Consider the following 22,508-nt stretch of genomic DNA (forward strand, 5'->3'; position numbering starts at 1 on the left):
GCAGCGAGACGTTAGAAATTTATGCGGGATCCTCATTCCTACGCTTGGTCTGTAACTTCTGTTCTCAGGAAGGGAAGGAATGCGAGCACGGCGCGGGTAGGGCAGCCTGCAGTCCCCGCGGGGAGCCCAGCGGTACCGCGGAGCGTCCCGCCGTGTGCGCGCCGGGCTCGTCCCAGCGGACAGGCTTCCCCCGAGGAGCTCCTATGCACTGCAGGGGCGAGCTCCTTCACACCACCTCCGGTCACGAAACGTCTCGCCATCACACGTAACACCCTTTCACAGAAGGTTTAGGAGATACTCCATCTCTGGAAACACAGCGGCACATCTGCATGCAGCTCTTAATAACCGGGCTGCCTGGCGGAGGGAGTAGGTCCCTGAAGAAAGATGCTTTTCAAAGCTGTCTCACCTTAGCACAGAATTTTTTTTCCCTTTGCCGCCTTCTCCCCCGGGATCTGTCCAACCCCTCTCAAATGGTATTAGCCCGCTGAAATCAGCTCTCTGTTTTCAAGCTTTTAAGGAGAACGAATGCCATACGTGGCGCCTATTCTCCCCTAGGTTACATCTCTCCTTCCCTTTGAAGTCCGTTGGGTTGCACAGAGGTAAATGAGAGCAGAATTTGGTCCCTGAAGCTAACAGTGATGTGGAATAACTCTAATTTTATTTATTTGTTATTTTCTGTCGAGGAAGGGCGGATTTTAAGACCGGCTTATAGTTGGTATGGTGCTCTATATTTAGTACTGAGATACTGTAAAAGCATAAATATAAATGTCGGCGCTAATCTCGGCGGGAAGCGCTTCGCAAAGACGAGGCGATTAAGGGAGAGGAGTCCCCGCTGGGGAAGAAGATGCTGCAGGAGAGTCGTGTTTTCTCAGCGGAGCAGGGGTGAAGAGCACAGGGGACGCTGCAGCCCATCCCCAGCTCGGCCCCCATGCGAGGCGGGCTCTTCCCGGCCCCGCGGGTCAGCCGCCGCCGCCGGGGTGGCCCGATCCTCCCGGCAGGGAAGGGGTGGAGGAGCTGCCGGAGTGCGGAGAGCTCGGTGGGGAGCGAGGGCTGCCGCCGCCGAGGCGGCTCCTCGCCGCCAGCGGGACAAGAGCATCCCCGCGGACAGGCAACCGCGCTCCCTCCAGCCCCGCTAGAAAGAGCCTCGCTGCTGCTCTGCTGGCAGCTCTTGGGGGGTTTAAGGTCATAGGAGATGCTCCTTGTCCTCGGCTTGCCTGGAGTTTAATAGTTGTCTTTAAAGAGGGACATTTATTGGGATAAAAGTGGATTGCAGGCTGCAAAAACGTTGCATGTGTCTTTCATTTAAAAGACATCCAGAGCTCCATTTTTCCTCCCTCCCTCTCTCTCCCTCTCTCTCTCTTCCCCCCGCCTCCTTTTTTTTTTTTTTTTTTTTTTTTTTTCCCTTTCCCCGAGGCATTTAGTGCTTTTAAGGCGCAGTTATAAACACGCTGCCGAAGTGCCAGCACACGGAGATGCGGGGGCAGGGAGAGGATCTATTTCCCCGGGTCCGGAGCAGGCGTTGTTCCAGAAGGTGCAAGGAGGAAACGTGTCATTTTTCATGAGAAACCCGGGGACGGGAGCTGCCCCTGGAGCGGCCCCTGGGGCAGGGTGCAGCCCCTCTCCCGGGCTAGGCAGCGAGCTGCCCTCCGCCGCACCTGGCAGCGCACCGCGGGCATCGCTCGTCCTCTGCGCCCCTTCTACTTCTCCCGGGGCCTTACGGAAACGGCTCCCACCTCTCCCTCCCCGCCAAAGCGACACCCCCACACCACCAAAAAATCCGTGCCACCCCAAGTCCCCTAGCAGCACCTCTGTGCTCTGTCACGACGGGGCTCCGAGCCTCCCGCAGCCCCAGCGCGGTGGCGGCGGCAGGTAAAGTTGGGAATTGGGACGGAGATGTGGGGCTAGCAGCCCTGTCCTGACGAATGACACGGAAGGGCATACTGTGCGTGTGGCGGGTGGTGCCCACTGCCCACAGACAGTGGCTGAGAAAAGCATCCCTCAGCTACCTCTTTCTCTGGGAAAATATCAAATTAGAGACAACTGAAGAAGGGAAGCTGCTTGTCGGGAAATATGCTGGACCCGAACTGGCCTTCCCTTCACCTTTGACTGGGTTCACAGGAAAGGTCTCTAAGCCGCTCCACAGCCCCGGCTGGCCAGTACTACCCCGATACTCCAGCCACTCATTAAAGCCTCGCTTCTTCTCCCCTCCCCGCCCCAGCGGGGGAAGGGCCCACCGAATCGGGCTCTAAAACAGCCTCTGTAGAGAAGACAAGCGCGGGCCCACGATGCTGAAATACTCATCTGAAGTGATTACAATCTCGGGTTTACTTTACTTCATCAAGTACTCCTTTCACGAGGAAGCACGGGAGCCCTTTTCCGTAATTCGTGCCTTTTCGAAACAGCCCACTATCTCTCTCGCCTGCTTTTTAAAGCTTGATAATGTGCGAAAGGACCAAGGAATTCAACACTTCAAAGTTCACACTTTGGGTGAAAACTACCCGCTTTTCCAATATCCATAGGAATGCATGCATATATGGCTCATTTATTTTTCTTTTTATTACATAAGACGTAAAAAGAATTACTTTCAATTAGAAACGGTATTGTTTTTTAATGATAATAGTTCAGGAGATTTAAAATCAAGGTCCGTTTTAACCACTTTGCACACTCGTCCCCCCAAACACACACACAGAGGCAGACTGGTTGAGAACTCTTTCACAGCAGACAAATTCTCTTTTAGGCTATTTTCTGATGCGAGAGAGTTCTAGCTTTTAAGTTTCTCTGTTTTCCATTCCCTCTACACAAACAACTGCCTATAATGTTTCTTTCTCTGTTTAACTCTAGGAGTTAAACAGAGAAAACTCTTCTGAGCTGTTTAATAGAGACGGAACACCGGTTCTTAATTTTACAGCTTCAGAGAACAGGACTGCAGCTACCGTCATATCAGTCAAATCGATTAAAGAAGATCCTTTACTTGAGGGTATGTGCCCCTGAAATTACCTTGCTCTAAGCCTCTCAGGGAGCTGGGGGGAGAGGGAGGGAAGCAAGGGATTACTCTTTCCAGGATCCCTGGAGAAATGTGGATAGGTTGCAGAGGGGAAATGTCCTTTTTATTTGTCCTCCCTCCCTTCTCCCTCCCTTTCTCCCCTCACCCTCCCCGAATGCTTGTGTGTGTCTGTCTGAAACAGATCTGTCTGTCGAAAACGGGCCTGGAACTCCCTCCTGTGTTGGGATTAGGTCTTGGGGGACCTGGGGTGGAGTTAGACTGCTTGCTTATTTTCATATTCATTAGAAATGGGAGGTTGCACAAGAAGTCCTGCTGAGCTTCAAGATATAAGAGCAACTTCGGGTTCCCCTTTCAAGACAAGACAAATCAAAGGCTCTGAGGCAAAACAGCTCCCTAAGCACTGAACGCCTCTTCCTCCCTCCTTCCTTCCCTCCCTTGCTCACTCTCCCTCCCTTGCTCACAGTCCAGCCTCTGTCTAGGGAAGAAGCTCTCAAGCAGCCTTACATGATTATGGATTTTCTGAGCGAGAAGTTTGCCCTGAAGAGCCAGCCGAGTAAGAACAGTGACTTTTACATGGGAGCAGGAGGCAGTTTGGAGCACGTTATGGAAACTTTGGACAATGAGTCCTTTTATAGCAAAACGTCAGGCAGCAAATGCGTCCAGGCCTTCAACCCTCTGCAAAGAGCTGAGCATCATGTGAGGCTGGAGAGGACATCACCCTGCCAGGACAACAACGGTGAGTCGTCATCCCAGGGTTTTTCTCCCTCCTGGAGATTTACGGGGGAGGCCAGGGATTCTCCCGGCCAGGGAGACCAAAGGCAGCTGTGCAGCCTTTGGATGTGAGCATGCAAGGGGCTGTCAGGTCGTAGTAAAATAACAACAACAGTAACAATATTAATAATATTACTGCCACTACTATTAAAAAAAAACAAACCAACAAACCAAAAACAAAACAAAAAACAAACGACTCCGGGAGAGAGCAACCGCCTAATTTGAAAAGCCCTTTTCCTTTCAGTGCAGCCCTCCGGCTGCTGCCTTCCCTACCGCCCCAGTCCCGGTCCCCCGGCTGGCCGAGGAGCGCAGCGCCGGCACAGCCCGCCCGCCCCGGGGCCGCTCGGGGACACCGCCGGGTGTCCGGGGGCTGCTGCAGGGCACGGCCACCCCCCGGCAGCTCTCGGCACCCCTCGGCCGCTCCCGGTGGCTCTCCGGCCGCTCCCCGGCCACCCCCGCCCTCGCTGCGAGCCGCGGCGTTTCCACCCAGCCAACTCCCGGGAAAAAGCATCCCCGCGTGTCGGTGTGGGTGTCGGAGGGACACGGCCGGCTCTCCGGTGCGGATCCAGGGAGGGAGCAGCGCTTGGTCACGTTTGGCTCCTTCAAATATCTCCCTGCGACGGTAGCGGGGCTCTCTGCCGCGTTGCGAAATGATGCGGAAAGGTGCTTCTTCCGAAAACGGCTTCGGTCATCCAAACAATGGTGTTAAACATCCTATCAATTGTTAAAATGTTCTAGCCTATCGGCAAGGATAATGTGGAATGTTTTGTTTTTAAAACATTTGAAATTTTCCTTATTATTCCAACACGACGAAAATCGCTATAGAAAAAAAATTTAAAAAATAATTTCCTAGAAACATTCGAAAATATGGTTAAGATCTGCAGCAATAAGAAGATAAACAATATCTTACGTTTTTTGACTTAATATAGTCATTGAAATATATATTTTTAAAAAAATTCTTTTGTTTGTACAAAAGATACTGTAAGAAGTACTGATAGATTTCTTCAAGTGTAATTTAAGAAAGAAAAACCTAAAGAAAATTGATTTATACATTGGCTGGTTTTTTTTTTAAATTAGCTAATTTAATCTGTGCCTCGGGGGCTTTGGGGCATTTCCTATCTATGTATGTATTGATGGTAAGTATCTAAAAATTGTGTCTCAGTACAATGACCTCGAATTGAAAGAAAATAAATTACTGACAATGTGACAAAATTTCTAAACAATCTCCTTATAATATGGTACATGCCATCTTTGTAAATTTTAATTTCTCTGGAATTTTAATCTTTTTTTCATCTTTTTCTTAGAAAAGAAAAAGTTGGGGTTTTTTTGTTTTTTGTTTTTTTTTTTTTTTTAAATTCTGTAGCTGATCTCATTACTTTTCCAGTGATGTGAGATAAGTAAAAAATATTGAAAAGTGGGAAATGTTTTCATTTCCTATTAAGAAGCTACTGCAGAATATTTCTTGTCTCTACCACTCAGGTTTTACCTAAAGACCAATAGTTCCTACAATCCTTATACAAAGCGTATGAAACTATCTCTTTTAATAAGTCAACATTTTGCAGAAATGCTCTGTGTTTTGTAACCATAACAAACCTAACTGGAAACTATTCCACTTCACAAATCCAAAAGAAGGTAAATGGAATTTATTGAGTATTTAAAGTGAAGCTAATATTTGGTTTTATTGGCTTCTTGATTTGTCAGTTTACCACTATTTAGTTTACTTCACCGTTAGTTTCTATTTTCATAGAAATAGAGGTTATTACATTTTCTTCCAAGTTTAAAGGCACCTTTGTCAACAGCTTTGTGCCTCTTCTATGAAATTGTGTTTTGGGCTAAGATTCCTTATCTGTACAACTCTAGTTGATGCTGATTTCATGGATTGTTAACTACTTTAGCGGCAGCAGTGGCAGAGTGAAAATATACGAGTGCTCTTTTACAGTCTCCTTACTCTGTAAATTTTCAGATGATATTTTCAGATACAACTCTCAGTTAAAATTTAATGTGATTTAGCACTTTTATTTTATCTGTAGTTAATATCACAAATCCCTCTTCCACGATCTCGTACAGAAATAACACAGCCACGATAGAATCTTGCACCCTGTGAAACTGTTTTATATGAACTCCTGAACCTAAACACTTCCTCTTCCCCCTTGATCATTTATTAACCAGCTGTTAACCCACCTTGTATACAGTGAACTACGGGATTACTAAAGTGGAAGGACAGCCTCTTCACACAGAGCTGAGCAGGCCCATGGACAATTGCAACAACCTCAGGATGTCTCCAGTGAAAGGGATGCAGGAGAAGGGGGACCTGGATGACCTTGGTGATAAGTGTGACAGCAATGTCTCCAGCAGTAAGAAGAGGAGACACAGAACAACTTTCACCAGTTTGCAGCTGGAGGAACTGGAGAAAGTATTCCAGAAAACTCACTACCCCGATGTCTATGTAAGAGAACAGCTAGCTCTGAGAACAGAGCTCACTGAGGCCAGAGTCCAGGTAGGAACCAAACTTCAGCATTTCTGTGACAAATTGTGCATTGTAAGAATGAGTAAATTACACTCTTGGGAAATGTACAAAAGCCCATAAAGCTAAAGTAAACAGCCTGTTTAGCTTTGTTTCTTTATGGATATGAGCTGTTATGCTGTAGTACTAAAATAGCTTATTATTTTTTTAAATAGCTTGTGTTGCGGCTCTGAACACTTGTTTGAAGGATGAAAAAACAACATCAATAGTAAAGCTGTCTTGATCTTTTGTAGAATTTCAGGCAATGAAAATGTGAAGTGTTAAATTTAAAGATCCCACTAAAGACTTGTTGCCTGTAGTTCAGACTGATGACAATGCAGAACTCAGATGGAGAGGATCCTGTGTGTGTTACCGCATGAAAAGTACAGTCTAAAAAGCAATCAAATTCCTTGTTTCTGTCCAAAGAGTGTGCAGTGAAACTGCAAATACATACATGTGTATAAATATCTATATATGTATCTATATTTATATAGATACATATGAGTGTGTGTGTTTGTGCCCATATAAAACAAGGACACAGTCCTTTCATGTCTGCTGTATAGAATGATCTTAGAAATCAAAAAATTAGGAGGTACATTTGCGGGTTTTTAAACGTTCATAACTGATGGATGAAGTTATTCTAATTCTTGGAATGAAACGTGCTGTTGACCACTGAGTACATTATTTGAGTATCTTAGCTGTGTACAAATGTGATCCCTTCAGTATGTGCTCGTGTAGTAATCTCAATAAGATTTATGGCTTTTGATGTGCAATGGTGATAAAAGAAGCTAAATATCCAGGAAATGCAGCCTTTCCCTTGTTTAGAGGTCTTCTATTAGAAAAGGGTGTCAGCCACATTTTGCAATTTTTTCTTGATTTTAGATATCTTCCCTGTTCTGGTAATAATAATTATTTCAGTTTTAGAGAATAGCAGCCCTGTTGATTCTTATTGACTGGGATTAATTTTTTTAATTTAGTGGCTTGAGTATGATAACAACTTCACAACTTGTAATTAAACACATATTCACACGTGCATATAGAGAAATAGACGTCAGTGCACATGGATACAAACTGAAATTAAATCAGAAACACTTTCAGAAACAAAGCCAGCTAATTAATTTTATAAAGAAGTGTTCTTTTCATGTCTATTCAACCAGACATCATATTCACTGTTGTCATCAGAAAGTAGAGTCCAAAACTGTGTGTTCAGTTACATCAATGTGATATCAGCAATGCCGATGGAATTTATTTCAATGGCTTTTAACTGTTCAGGCTCTGCATAATCCCTCTCCTTGTGAATTTGGTACAGCTTTCCAAGTATGACTTCCATTCACTGGGACTTTGTCTTGATTTGAGAAAAATAAGGTAGCGTAATGTTAAAACATTGTTCTAACAAATGCATAATTCTGAAATACAGAGAACTACTTCAAGAACAAATTAGTAGTGAGAACAGTGAGGGGAGAATTGAACTAAAGTGAATCAGCTGGCTTTTTATCATATTTTTTTTCCTAAGATTTAGAGGATTCATATGGTAGGAGTATTAAAAAGAACACAGTAAATAAAAAAAAATACAATCTATATCAGGCTCTGACAGGGTATCTATTTCTATTTTATTTAAACATGTCCTTCCCTTTCTGAAAAGATAACCAATCTTTGCATTTCTCATACGCTAAATATGAAAGGACATTTCTGTCCAGAGTAGCAAGAGTATTCCATCACAAGATTAAGCAATTTGCAAGGCCTTACGTCATTAAAGGCAAGCATCTGGCAATTCAAGGATAACAAGCAGCAGATTTCTACATAGCTTTGTGAAGGCAAATGGTTACTTTATCTCTGCCAAGAGTAAGTTTCTAGTAAAGTGGTGTAAACAGAAACATTTTGGGGGATTGTCAAAGGAAAAAAAATGTGCTTTTTCTCATTTAGTTCTATGAATTCAAGCAAATTGTTTGATTTAGTGTAGCAGAGTGATCAGCTGGATACCTTACCCACGGTTCCCCTCACCACCATTTCATCAACATCCAATTTAATATTTGTCCTGCACACATGCAGAGAGAGCCAACCTGAACCTAATTTATCTAAGTTGTTCTCTTTCCTGCTGCATGTCAGTCCAGTAATTGGTGCCCATTTTAAGGAGATTGTCAAGGTCTTTTTTCAAGGAAAGAGCTTCGTGACTAAATTTCTTTATCGTGTCCTTGATGCCTCCTGTGGAGACAGGACATCTATTTTTTTCCCTTCCCTTTTCTTTTTGCTGAACCTCAGGCATCATAAATAACACACATTTTCCAACAAGGTCCTTAACAATATATACTCGGGAATTGTATAGATAAGCCTTTCTTTGGTTGCTGAATACATTTTAAAAGATTGCACATACTAATTCTGCAACAAGTCTTTAGGAATCAAAATGAGCAAAATTATGCCCTGGTTGTTTAAGCAGTATCAAAAGACTGCTTTTTGTTCTCTAAGGTTCTCCAATGATCAATGCAAGAATGGAATTATAAACCAGTGTTATTTTAAATATCCCACAATAGGGGATCAGAAAATATCCCTCAAAATACAGGAAGTGTCTACACAAACCCCCACTATTTATGTATGTATATATCAAAATGAATACATGATCAATTTAGCAGGAAGACCAACCAATGCCATTGTTTGTTTTTTAATAAAAATGGTTCTCTTATGACTGTGATTTCTTTAAAAAGTCTCAGCCAGTTTGCTTACACCAGAACAATAAAGACTAGTTGGATATTATTTTTATACAATGTTACTTTTCGTAGCAATCCCCTTAACTCATCAGGATAATTTGTAAGCAGTCCAAACTAAACTGTCTGAAAGAAAAAAATAAATATGAAAACCATGGGACAATAACAGAAAGAAATGGGCATATAAAAGGATTTTGATATAATACTTGACACTCAAAATATTACAGAACAGTCCAAGGGGTATAAAGAAATTTTAGCATAAATTCTAAACTATTTCCTAGTCAAAATGCCATTGTTTTGTTTTCCATTATGAAAAACAGATACCACCTTACACCAATGTGAAAAAAAAAATCATCACAATAGTTCAAAACCAGTTGGTGACATGGTGAATTTTTATTATCTTCCTGACCTTTTAGCCTTCCTTATAGGAACCTTTTCTGCTGTGCAGACTACTATCCTTGTGCCAGTTTTTCCTTCCTTTCTATCACTGCACTTGGTAAAGACTGTGTACACCTCTAGGAGGCAGATTATGGTTAATCGTAACAAGTCAGTGGGCATGAGAATTTAAGTGAAAGTTTCTTTACAATTTTAATTGCTACCGATCTGTATCAGGTTCTGGTTTTTTAGTTGGTTGGTTGGTTTGGCTTGGGTATTTTTGGGTTTTTTTTTGAGATAATAGAAAGTAAACAATATGTACTTTTAAAATTGCCAGGAGTAACTTAAACAGGTATGACACTGACAAGATAGAAACTGTAAGAAATTAATTTTCAGGTGGAGAACTTCTCTTTTGTAGGTAAACATAAACTTTCAAAGCCACTGTCCAAAATCTTGTTTTTTCCTAAAACTCTTCACACAGTACGCAATTTAGTTTACATTGATGACTGTTTCCTTGTCTACTGTAGGTTTGGTTCCAGAATCGAAGAGCAAAATGGAGGAAAAGAGAACGCTATGGTCAGATCCAGCAAGCTAAGAGCCACTTTGCTGCCACCTATGATATATCTGTTCTTCCAAGGACTGACAGCTACCCTCAGGTATGGTAAAGACCAAGTAGTACCTTGGTTCTACATTTGGCAGAGCCATCTTAACAGCTCTGGTCTTGGATATTTTCCTAAGATGAGGCATAAACGATATGATATCTAGACATCTTCCTTCTCAGGTATTAAACATGCATAATTTCTTGATGGACTTTAACAGACCATTAAATAGAACAAGTCTTCTGCTAGCATGAAACCATAATATAGCCATGGACAATCAGAACTGAATGTATATGGCTGGGAAAGAGAGGCAGAGGGACAAGATAGCCATCTCAGACAGTTGTAGTTGGTTTAATTTCATTTTATTTTCTTTTTCAGTTCCCAGTTAGTTGTTGCTGTTGAGCAGCTAGCAGAGTAAGGAAGTCAGTTCTCAGTGGCAAGAAGGAAAAGGCCTTTATTGTTTTGATTTCATCATATATATAGAGTTTTCAAAAGTCACCCAGATTGGTCAGTCAAAAACCTCCCCCTAGGCCTGACTGGCCAGGTCTGCACCGTCCAAGTCCTGGGACACTGTTTTTAATAACATCCAAACCTTATCTTTATTTATAAAACACACAAGGATTTCTCATGGGAAAGACCTGTGCTAGCCACAGTTAGTATATAGTAAGGTATACTGTATGATGAGATTGTAATCTTCTGTCTCTGTTCTCCAGTCCTTTGGTTTACTGCTTTACCTCTCTCTGCTTTTGTTTGTCTGCTTGCTTGTTTTAGCACATTGAATACTTTTATTCTGAAGAAGTTGTTTTTCATATCTCTGGTTTCCCATTGCTTTTACAACATAATTAATAAAAAAAAAAAAAGCACCACAGAAAGCAAAAAATCATGCATTCCCTTCCAAATTCCCAAGTTCCTTTCCACTAATGGTGTTCTGGTGCTCTTCTGCTTCTTTAGGTAATGGGGGTTTCTGCCAACCTTAAGAATACACTTATATTTTATATGAGCCTGCTTTGGTCATGCCCTATATTGGCTGAATGAAGAGCTTCTCAGGGTTGGGGAAGACTGGCTAGATATTTACCCAACTGAGAAGGGCCTGTGAGTGCTGGCTGACAGCAGCTGAACATGAGCCAGCATGTGCCCAGGTGGCCAAGGAGCCCAGAGATATCCTGGCCTGGATCAGAAATAGGTCAGGACCAGGGCAGAGATTGTGCCCCTGTACTCCGCACTGGTGAGACCACACCTCAAATCCTGGGTTCAGTTCTGGGCCCCTCTTTACAGCAAGAACACGGATGTGCTGGAGCATGTCCAGAGAAGGGCACTGGAACAGGAGAAGGGTCTGGAGAAGGGTCTTATGAGGAGCACCTGAGGGACCTGGAAATGTTTACCTCGGAGAAAAGGAGACTCAGGAGAGACTTTATTGCTCTGCACAACTGCCTGAAATGAGGTTGTAGCAAGATGGGCCTTGGTCTCTTCTCACAGGGAATAAGCAACAGGTCAAGAGGACAGAACCTCAAGCTGAGGCAGAGGAAGTTCATGTCAGACATTAGGAAGAGTTTTTTCACTGGAAGTGTGGTTAAACATTGGAGTGGCAGAGTCACCATCCCTGGAAGTGTTCAAGGAATGACTGGAAATGGCAATTTCCAGTGTGTTTTGCTTTAGTTGGCATGGCAGAGCTCAGTCAAACGTTGGACCTGATGATCTTGGAGGTCTTTCCAACCTTAATGATTCTATGATTCTATGACTGTGATTAGCTATGAACCTCATGTGTCACCTACTCAGCTTAATGGGCTTTACCTCTGAAGACGTTGCATGTTACTAGGTTTGGTGCCTGGGCTGGAGCTGGCTTGTGTTCTAGCAGCTCAGAACATGGACACAACCATTTCAGCTTTGATGGCACTTGTAAGTCTGTCTGGTTTTATTTTATAATGGGAGAGTGCAACAACCCAAGTTACATTAGCAACCACTGCATGACAGACTCAGTGTTCAAGCAGGTGGACACAATCTTAGGTAGTCTCAGGCAGATTCACAAAGACACAGATGCACGTTCACTCACAAATATCATTCAAGGTGGTCAGCTCTCTTTTGAAGGTCTTTCTGACTCACCTATTGCATCACAAAACAGGAACAGTGTTTATGCTTTGGGATTTCTAGACTAAATTTTGTGTCTGCAAGCTCATAGTGTACTTTTAGTAGGATTTAATCTACAAATTTTCCCAATTGACCAAAGTTTCATTAGCATAGGATAATGGAATAATGTAAGTCATTGGTAAGCACTTAAAATGATTTTTCTAGAATTAATGTTTTTCAAAAATCCCACATTTTTAAATTATACAATAATATCTATAAATTGCTAAACTAAATAAAATATTTATTCTCTATTTTCTGATTGTTAAAAAGATTAATTCACTGCATTTATGTTTACATTTTTGTCACAAAATATCTCCTAGACTGATAGCACAACTAAATTTCAGCCTAACAAACGTATCTATCATTAATTAATAGATTCCTAAAACCAGAAGATTGAAATGCAAATGTAGGTCCCATAATCTTAGATCAAGCCTCTCTAAAATGTGTAGAAATACAAAATGTATATTCATTCACAAACAGTAATATGATGTGCTCACCTACAACCACAGACTAACAGACTAAAGATAAACAAAAAACTAAATAAAGTTGTTGGTCCACTTTACATTGCTATTTCAGCCGAGTGTTGCATACATAGCTTGACTACATGATAAAAACCAGGTAGCCCACTCCTCAGAGAAGCTGGTTACTTTTCTGCATGCTGGAATATGACTAGGTAATTATCACAGACTATTTAATAAAAATTCATGGTTTTGCTAACCTGGTGGCATTGTTTTCACATTCTTAAATCCTCAGCTTCAGTAAAACCACTCCTCTATCATATACATAATATTTCCAGTGAGAATGCCTGAGACAATGAAAATCTTTTTCAAAAACACAATGACCACTAACATCACTGCATTGAAATATTTGGAACTAGATGTCCATTTTTAAGTGCTTCACTTATGGAAAATAAATATGCAGTGCCCAACTGGCTATAAATTCATCCATCTATCCCACAATTTAGGGGTAGTTTTTATTTACTTTATTTTACTTTTATTCCTGCACTACATCCTGTGTATGAACACTTCTCTTGTGACAGTGAAGTAAGCCAATATTAGACAAACCTTGCCATACTTTTTAGTAAATAGTTTTTCTTGTGGATTGTGGAACACAGACCACTAGAGCTTATTTAAGAAGCCTTTATCAATATGGGGAAAACCAGATTCCCTGTTGCTGGGAAAAAACATAGGTTGAATGTTGAAAAAATATGAAATCAAGCTGAGATGTTTGCAGCCATGTGGCAGAAAGAACAGGAACAAATGTGAATTTCTGGTGTGCATTATAAGGATTTGCAGCCTGAAGATTTTCTGTTTTGAGTCCAACAGTGGATATGTTGAGAAAACACATATTGGTTGCATTCCAGCAGAAGTCTCTTGCAGTTAGCAGAAAGTGTCGTGGAGACTTCTGCTTAGTCTCTTCAACAATTATCTTCATCAAACACAAATTAAGAACATGATGCTGCTATGCATTGTGTAACTATATAAACCTGAAAAGCTTTTCCTGTGAGAAAATTATTCTTTCAATTTATCTCAGACAGAAGGTTGGCTATGAATGAGAGAAAGGTTGAGGAAGTGACCTCTGGAGGGGGTCTGGTACAACACCTGTCTCTATAATCCAGTCTAATTTTGCTATTAAATTCCACATCTTCATCTTCACAATAATAACAATTTAATTTTTTTTTTTTTTTTGGTAGATCATAGTTCTTTGCTTTGCTCTTTCAGTCTAACTGAAATTATTTTTACAGTATGTTGACTTTAGATGTTGCTTTCTTTTTCCCCCAAAAAAATTGCTCACCTACATGCCAAAAAGTTAAATACCTCCTAAAAAGGCCAAATTCTGCATGCATATATATTCCATTAATTTCACTGTCAAAACCTGGATTAAGAGGAGGACAGTTTGTACAATATTCCAGGACAATCATCTGTTATTCACATGTTTTTTCAAGGCATTAACAACATTCTGCTGAAAATTGGATTTTTCTATGAAAATGTCATGCACAATTGTTTTAATTCATTTTAGTAAAAGGCTTCAGTTTCATTAGTTTCAATATTTGAACTTCAAGCTTGTCTTGCAGATGCAACAAACTGTGGTCTAAGTCATCTTAAGAGCACTCAGAAAAACACATATCCTCAACAGTTTTAGCTTAAGGAGCAATATGGTACTGATGGTATGAAAGTGAAGATGGAGCATCTTAACATCAGTGGGGAAATTAATGTAGATTCACTTCATGGGGAAGTTTACATCATTTCACCTGAGTGAATGTTGGTAAATAAGCCATACTTAATTTGGTCTCCTAAATGCAGTGTCCAGTGTTATTAAAGATGTCTCAGGATGTCTGAGACACTTTTGAAGTGTTGAGGAACTGGATTTACAAGAAGGATCCATCCTTCATTGTAGGCAAACGTGGTCTAATAAGTACTAGACATTTGTGTTTAGGAAACTTAGCAGAAGAGACTTTTATGCCAGACAGGTTACATTTAAAGCTGGCAAAAATCTGATCAATTAAATTTTTTATTCCTAAAGCATAAGGTATAAAATAGGTAAGATGTTCTATAAAATTTTTTTTATTCTGATACCTGGTTCAGCTGCAGTCATCTGTAGTTATCTTACATGGATCTATAAATGTTATGTTGGAAGAGGAACAATAAAAAGCCTCTTAACTTTGTCCTTCTCTTACCTTTCTTGTCTTTATTTGACTCCTTCTGCCACCCTATGTTAGTGGGAAGGCCACTGGATCTTATCAGACATGAGAAGTAGCAAGAAAACCTGAGACAAAATTTCATTATACCTCCTCCTTATTTACATGCACAAGAGCATATACCATTATCACACAGACTTCCAGCTTTCCCTGTATGAATCAAGTTTATAAAGATAATATCTTTATAAATAAGTGCATCTGTATGTAAATAAACATTAAATTGTATCATTGAAAACCAGATAAAAAAGGGCAACATTTTCCTCCCACCTAGGCCCTTTCCTTACTTTGTATCTTTCCTCCTTCTTGTTTGTTATTTGAATCATGTTTTTTGTTCTAAGTTCATTTAAAAGCATTCATTTTGTCCCACCATTCTACTTTCCCTCTTAGTATTATGTGTAAAATGTTTGGGTTTCTAAAAATTTTCTTGAAAATGCAGTCAAGAGTTGGATAGAATTTAATTTTTTGTTTCAGTTGAAAAAGCCCACTCTAGTGCTGGTGGGAATCTTAAGACTACAAAGGCTTTTTAAAAGTATGGGAACAGGAGTGATATAGGAGGTGTAGAAAGAAAGGAAAATGTTGAAATTCAGAAATAGAAGGAAGAGGCTGAAGTTTGCATTCCATCCACCAGAACGATAAATCAAATTAATATGTTGAACAGCATGGCATCACGTGGCGTGTCGGCAATCAAAGAGTGTAGAAGTGGTGTCAGCATACATGTGTTAAGTACTAAGTCCTTGGATCATCATTATACTTTTCACTAGCCTTAGTACATATGGCTAATCCTCATTAGCAATAATCAAAGTTACATGCTCCAATTAAATGATCATATGGAATATATTAGACACCACATGTTATATCACTTAAAATTTCTTTTAACTGTAGTAGACATATAAATGACAGTTAATCACAATAGTTCATTAAGGCTATGGGTACACTGATTAAGCAGGACTAGATGTGGCAGACATATCTGAGCTAGCTTCAAAGAAGTTTTATCACTCACTCATGCTGTCTAGCTGTGACAGCATGGAGCTCAGCTTCAGCCACCACCTGGATGGTGAGTGTCTTGCTGCATGTGTGCTCATTTGCCTTGCTGTGGCTGATCTTCCAACAGGAGTGACACTTCTAGCCGTTCTGGGTGGTGTCTGTTCCACACAAAGTAACTTATGCACTGAACTTTTATTTTTTCTTGGTAATAAACCACCACTGTATGTGATCCTTCTCATAGTCTCAACATTCAGTTTGTTGGTCTATGGTTTGTTATTTTTTGTGAAATGTGTATTTCTTTAAGTGTGTGAATGATTTTACTGGGGCTTAATTATAAGGTAAATTAATTTTTTTTCTGAGATCCACAAATTTTTAAATAGCATTTTTCAAAGTATGAAGTTTTGCCTTTAACTGTATCATAGAATTGAAACATAATTAATCCTTAGACTAACTGGCCCCAAAATTGCAGTAGGGAGAATTTACAATTTACAAAACCTCTTATACAAGAATGAAAGCTTGATGACTTTTCAAATCCTCATTATTTTAAAGCTTAGCAAACTTAAATGTGGAATCTAATGATCAGATTTTTATTTTGTTCACCATCTAAGCCTAAATGTGGACTGAAGGGGTCTATCACATATTTTAGAGCTGTATCACTATTATGGCTCTACACAGAGGGCTAAAAGGATTTTATTTGTATCTGCAAATGGTGTGTTGCATTTTTCTCATATGTGCCTGAGCCAAATGCAATACAAGTGAACTTCCCGTTTACACTTGGTCCAACAGCTCCTACAAAATTATCACAAAGTACACTGAGAAGTGTTCTGTCTAGATATAAATGTGAAAACACAGTGAGAGTGGTGAAGCTGTGGGACAAGTTTGGCCCATAGAAATGAATGAATCCCTGAACAGGAGCTACTCAAAACATGGCTGGATGGGACTCTAAATTCAAGCATAGCTGTGAGCAAGGGTTTAGAAAAAAGATCTCAGAGGCTCGTTTTGCTTGAAACTCTTCTGAGAATCTACAAACTTGGGAAAGTTTGCAGGCAAATTTCTACCTGTAGGTTGGATTTTCTGAACAGGCGCCTAGAAAAAAATGTGGAAAGTGACAGACCAAATTAATGGTGTTGATAGATAGGAGCTGTGAACTAGCAGTTTTGAGAAGCTGAGCAGCTATTGCAGTTAATCTGCCTAAAGCAGCTCCTTGTGCTAGCACAGATTTGATATCTGGCAGTGAAAGGACTGTTGTTTTACACAAGGAGAGGAGTGACAAAAATTTAGCAAATCAGTCTAACATTCACATGTTTTCTAGAATTACATAAATTCTTGACTGTTCTGTTAGTGCCACTCTTCTTTCCCTTGCAGTAACCAGAAACACCCTGAAAAGAGAGTGAATGTGTCATTTCTAATTACTTACTACCGTAATTATAATAACATTCAACATACATAACATTTATTATGTAATATAAGAAGAACATCTCAATATCTAGCGATCTAAAAAGGGATTAGAATTTTGTTTCCCATTTGAAACACTAAAACACATGTGCACTCAAACAGAAGTTGTGTGTGCTCATAGGTGTGTCTGCCAGTGACATACTCTGGTCTGGATAGGCAGGTGACTGAAATAACATGAGTCAAGAGATTTGGTGATGGGAGAGCCAGAGCTAGGGAAGTGATAGTAAAACTCCCAGAAAATTTTGAGAATTGAGTTGTGTAATTTTTCCAGGTGCTGTATAAGGAGCTTGAAAGTTTAATAGAAAAAAAGCAAAGTGAACAACCAATTACCTCAGCTCCTTTTCCTCTGCAGCGTCTAACAGAAGGTCATGTGCTTAGGAAATTATATCATAGCCATGTTAACAACCATAACTCTCCAGTTATGTTCTTGTCACAGCTATGAAATCTTATTTCTTTTTCTATCAGGAAGGGGGTGTGTGCATTTGTATGTGTGTATAAAACATACAGTAGGTAAATATATTGAAGGGCTCTGGTAATTTCATGGTAACCACAAGAGCAAAGCTCAAGTTGTTTGTGATGTTAACAGAAACCAGAGATGTGCTGTATGTATGGCCTCATTCACAGTCTCTGAATTGCCTTTTATATAGTTCATGGATCACACAAGATTTTAAGAGGAAAAATATTTTCTTTAAATTCATATACATAATGTCTCTTTTCCTTCTAACATACCTGAAGAAGGTCTGATAATTTTGACTTATTGTGAAACATTACTGTATTTATTTTTAATACAGGAATACCTTCTGCACCTAAATTTCACTACAAGATATTTATGCTGTAAATCCTTGTAAAGAAATGAAAATTTAATATCAAATGTGAAGTCACTCAACCAACTAAAATGAATAGAAAATTGATATGACTGAAACATTCTTTTGGAAAACATAAGTTTTGGAAAGCCCCATGAGGGAAGATATAAACTTTCCTAGGATCTTGTGGCATTCCTGAAGTTAAGTTTACTAATTTGGATTCCTTTCTCTAAGGAAGAAACCTAGGGCACTCCTTTGAAAGTTTTAGGAATTAATAGCTTGTTGACATATTTCTTTAACATGACATTGGCATATTTTAGGATTTGCAGCTGAATTGTGTTCTCGTTTACACCTGTGCAATCTCACTGAAGCTAAATTGAAAGTTATTTGTCTAGGATAAAAATAACAGTAAAATTGGTGGTACTAAACTTAGTTTACTGCAAACTGAACTACTAGAAATATAGAAAGAGTGATTTTGTGATTCCTCCAGACCACATAGGTTATTGGGCACTTTCAAACTGAGCCTCTGAACCTTTTGAAGATTTCCCATAATGACTATATTAAAGGCAAACTTGTGCATGTTCGTATTTAAACAGATTTTATTTGAAAATTCTCCCTATAATTATATCTCTGCAGCCTGGATGACTGCAGCATTTGGCACAGCATTTCTTAGAAAGAAATTTTAGTAAGTCAGATAAATGAGGCTTTGTCACATGTGAGTTAGCTTTGGAGATTATGAGCTCCTTCAGGTATAGCTGATGTATTAGACACTGCATAGATTAACTAGTCTCTCCCTGGAGAAATTTGTATGATTGTAAGTCAAAACTGGCTCAGGTAGGTTAATTAAGGAGCAATAAGGCAGCAGGGGATCATGTCAAACTGTAGAGAGTCTCCCATGGGCTGATGTTTGAGTCTTCTAAAAACTGATTTTGGGAGGAGGAAGTGGAATGTTCTGAAACTCTTATTAGATTTCCTCATGTAGACTTCAGGAGGCCCACAAGAAGGAGAAAAAATCTTCCAGATGCTTCCTCAGGCACCTTACTCACTCCATGGCCTGTCAGCAGACCACCTAAAATACACAGGAGCAGAAGCCTGAGGTGTGCCCAGCTGTGGGTGTGTGTGCATGGAACGGCAAGCCACATCCACGAGTGTGTGTGGAACCACATGTGTGTGCACACATGCATGTCTGTGTAAACAAGATGAGCAGACCAAGAGTTTGGGGAGATGTGTTGCTACCATGACTTTTGCAGGAAACCAAAATGGAGCATTTACTGGACCTTCTTTTTGCTGTTGGAATTCCCAAGGAGTCCAGTTTGGTTTGTCAGCTCCTGAGGACCTTGCTAATACAACTGTTTAAAATATTAACTTTTAAAATAAGGCTGTTTCATCCCTCCTATCTGCACTAGATCTCAGCTAGATGAGTTCAGCGAACCATAATTTATCGCTTTAGCTTGTTGGTGGTTTGGTGAGTATGTGCTGTTGCAAAGGGATAGGGCAATGAGAGAAAACACAACTCATCAGCATAAGAAGCATGTTTTCATTCTGTGTGTGTGTATGTGTGTGTCTGTCATAATTCATTACTTCCCCTGACCTCTACTTTGACAGGAAAAAATCACTCAGCTAGAGAGATAACCTTCATATCTTGAAGTCAAAATTCCTTTGTCTATGGATTTGGAATGTGAATGTAGAATTGAGTTTGAAGTGGGAACTCACTTTACAGTGCTAACCGAAGAGTAATTGAGTTACTCCAACACATCTCAGAGAACAAAGACGTGTGGGCTCAATGGCAGTGCATCAGAGCAAGGATATACTGAACAGACAACAGATTTTTAGAATGAAGACAAATATAGCAAAGGAAAACAAATAGGAGAGGATATAGTTACTGGCTGACAAGACCAATACTGTAAATGGGGGTTAAAAATGTCTTGCCTGAAGTTATTTTTACATTAAAAAATAAATTCAGCATTCAGGAAAGATACTTAGGTATAAGTGGAGAATATGTACAAAGCTATATATTGTATAATGTTGTGTGCAAATGAGAAATGACCGAGGATATCAGAAATTATATCATATACATGTAGTACTGAGAGAGAGAGAGAGAGTTTGGAAAAACAGAAGGGCAGCTGCTGAGTGTGAAGTTTGATCGAACCAAAGTGAATAGAGCAGGAATGAAAGACCATGCAGTCTGAGATAACAAGGGCTGACTTGTGTTAGGTCTTGAAAATCTTCCAGTCTGTTCATCTAGTAACAAACAAGTGAAAAATACCTATCCATAAATAGCATCTCTACATAGATGGGGGAAGACCTGAGACTCAGAATGAAGCTATAAGTGACTGCCAAGTATAGAAAGGATTATACATCAAAGCTTGAATACATGGTTACTCCAGACATCACTGGTAACCACAAAGTTTGTGCTCTAGTCTGTCACGCAGCATTTTCCAGGGATGCACAGAGCAGCCTGTTAGGGCTGAACACTGAAACTGAAATGCCCTCAAAGTATAATTTCACATAAAAACATAATGAAAAGAAATTTTATTTCAAATCTATCTTGAAACAAATTTAAGAAAAAGTCTTGAATGTATTATCAGTAATTCCCGTATTTTATTGTTTCATTTGTTTTAAAGTAATTAAGCAAGGCTTCACATTATTAAATTTTGCAAATACTTGGGCTTTGTCACTTGAGAAATCCAAATTGGTTTGTTTTGTTCACCCTTTTCTAGTTTTTCCTACCATTACAGTGGGCATTCTAATGAGGAGAAGCATTTATGGTGAAAACATCTATGAGCTTGTGCACTTTTTTGACACCTTTTTTCTGATGTCAGTTGTGTCTTTCCATTAATTTTATTGACTGGCTGGGCTGATGGCATCCTGGGGTTCAACAGTAGGCATAGTATATGGAGCCACAGAGCAAATGGATGACAAACTAAGGAACATGACTCATCAGCCCTTGCTCTTAAGTGAACGATCTCGTATTTTGACTCATGTGATCTCTTCATGCTATTTTCTAACATGATTGCAGAGAACTTGTTAAGTACTTGTTGCTTGTTTCAGGGGAGAACTAATTACGTGTGAAGCAAAGCAAACCAAGCATTGCAGAATACAAAAGATGAGCTATCTACATTTAATTGTATTAATTTTGTCTGTTGCAGATTCAGAACAATCTGTGGGCAGGGAATGCGGCTGGCGGCTCTGTGGTTACCTCCTGCATGCTGCCACGAGACACGTCCTCCTGCATGACACCTTACTCCCATTCACCCCGCACAGATTCTGGCTACACAGGCTTTTCAAACCACCAGAATCAGTTCAGCCACGTGCCCCTCAATAATTTTTTCACTGACTCGTTGCTTTCTGGGGCAACCAATGGACATGCTTTTGAAACCAAGCCAGAGTTTGAAAGGAGGTCTTCCAGCATTGCTGTTCTACGGATGAAAGCCAAAGAGCATGCTGCCAACATTTCTTGGGCCATGTAATATAGCAGTACCCTCTTTCAATTACTTTTTTTTTTAATATCAAACTAAAACAATTTTTATTTCCCATATTTAAAGGGATCAACAATAAGCTGCTGTGTGTGGAATGCTAGAAATCACAATATACATGATGTCTGCTTAAAGAAATGCAATATAATATTTAACAATAAACCAAGAATAAACCAAATAGATTCACCATGCATCAAGCTCAACAAGCCCTCTTTGTTTTGATTTTTATATATAAGTATGTTTTGTTGTACCCGTTCATGAAATATGATTATAGAACCTGCAAAGAAATAAAACTACTAAGCAAATGTGTGTACTTCATGGTTTTTAGCAATGCTGTATAAAAAATTCTTGCTTTACAAATGAATACTTCATAAGGGAACAACTCTGTAAAGGATAATAAATTTATTATACTAAACCCATGATGTAAATCTCTAAGCACACCATGCAAAGAAGGATATATATGACCATTCATTTTGTAGGTAGAATTTGTAGACTGAGCTCTCTCAGCACTGCGCTGCTGCTCTAAGCCAGCTCTGCTGTTTTGCTAAATGCATGTTGAGCTTGTTGAATTTATACCAATGAAAAACTAATGAAACGAGAACAGAAGGTACTACTTTATCTTATGGACCTGAGTGTATTCCTGCTAAAGATAATGATTTTTTTTTGGTCAAATATAACACTAAAAGTGGGATCACAGTGTTTAAGAGAGTTTTTAAATATGTGCAGAGATTAATTATGTGTAAACTAGTGTATTTAAATTAAATCTTAAAAGTTGCAGATAGGGTGCTGTGAAACTTAGGTGACTAAAAGGCAGCATGGAATAGTACTCCTACACTTTTAGCAGAATACAGATTAGGGAAAAAACCCAAAAACCACAACAGCGAAGTCTTACTTCCAGTACAGTGCATCTTACTGGGTTTTCCTACTCTATAGTCAAACTGAAACAAAAAAAAAGTCCAACAAGGTTTGCCAGTTTCAGTTTGTAATTGATCTTAAGATATTATTACAGTAAAGCTC

General features: G+C 39.8%; 1 protein-coding gene across 1 annotated transcript; it reads left to right on the forward strand.

The window, feature by feature from the left end:
* Positions 1-3,297: 3,297 nt before the first annotated feature.
* On the forward strand, positions 3,298-21,943 carry ALX1 (ALX homeobox 1). The gene is made up of 4 exons (XM_085079516.1): positions 3,298-3,740; positions 5,968-6,272; positions 9,880-10,008; positions 21,165-21,943. Exons 1-4 carry the CDS (start codon positions 3,509-3,511, stop codon positions 21,483-21,485), a joined length of 987 nt encoding a protein of 328 aa, XP_084935642.1. The 5' UTR covers positions 3,298-3,508; the 3' UTR covers positions 21,486-21,943.
* Positions 21,944-22,508: the final 565 nt, after the last annotated feature.

This window comes from Lichenostomus cassidix, chromosome 1Aa (assembly GCF_008360975.1).
Source record: "Lichenostomus cassidix isolate B80296 chromosome 1Aa, HeHo_3.0, whole genome shotgun sequence".
Lineage (NCBI taxonomy): Eukaryota > Metazoa > Chordata > Aves > Passeriformes > Meliphagidae > Lichenostomus > Lichenostomus cassidix.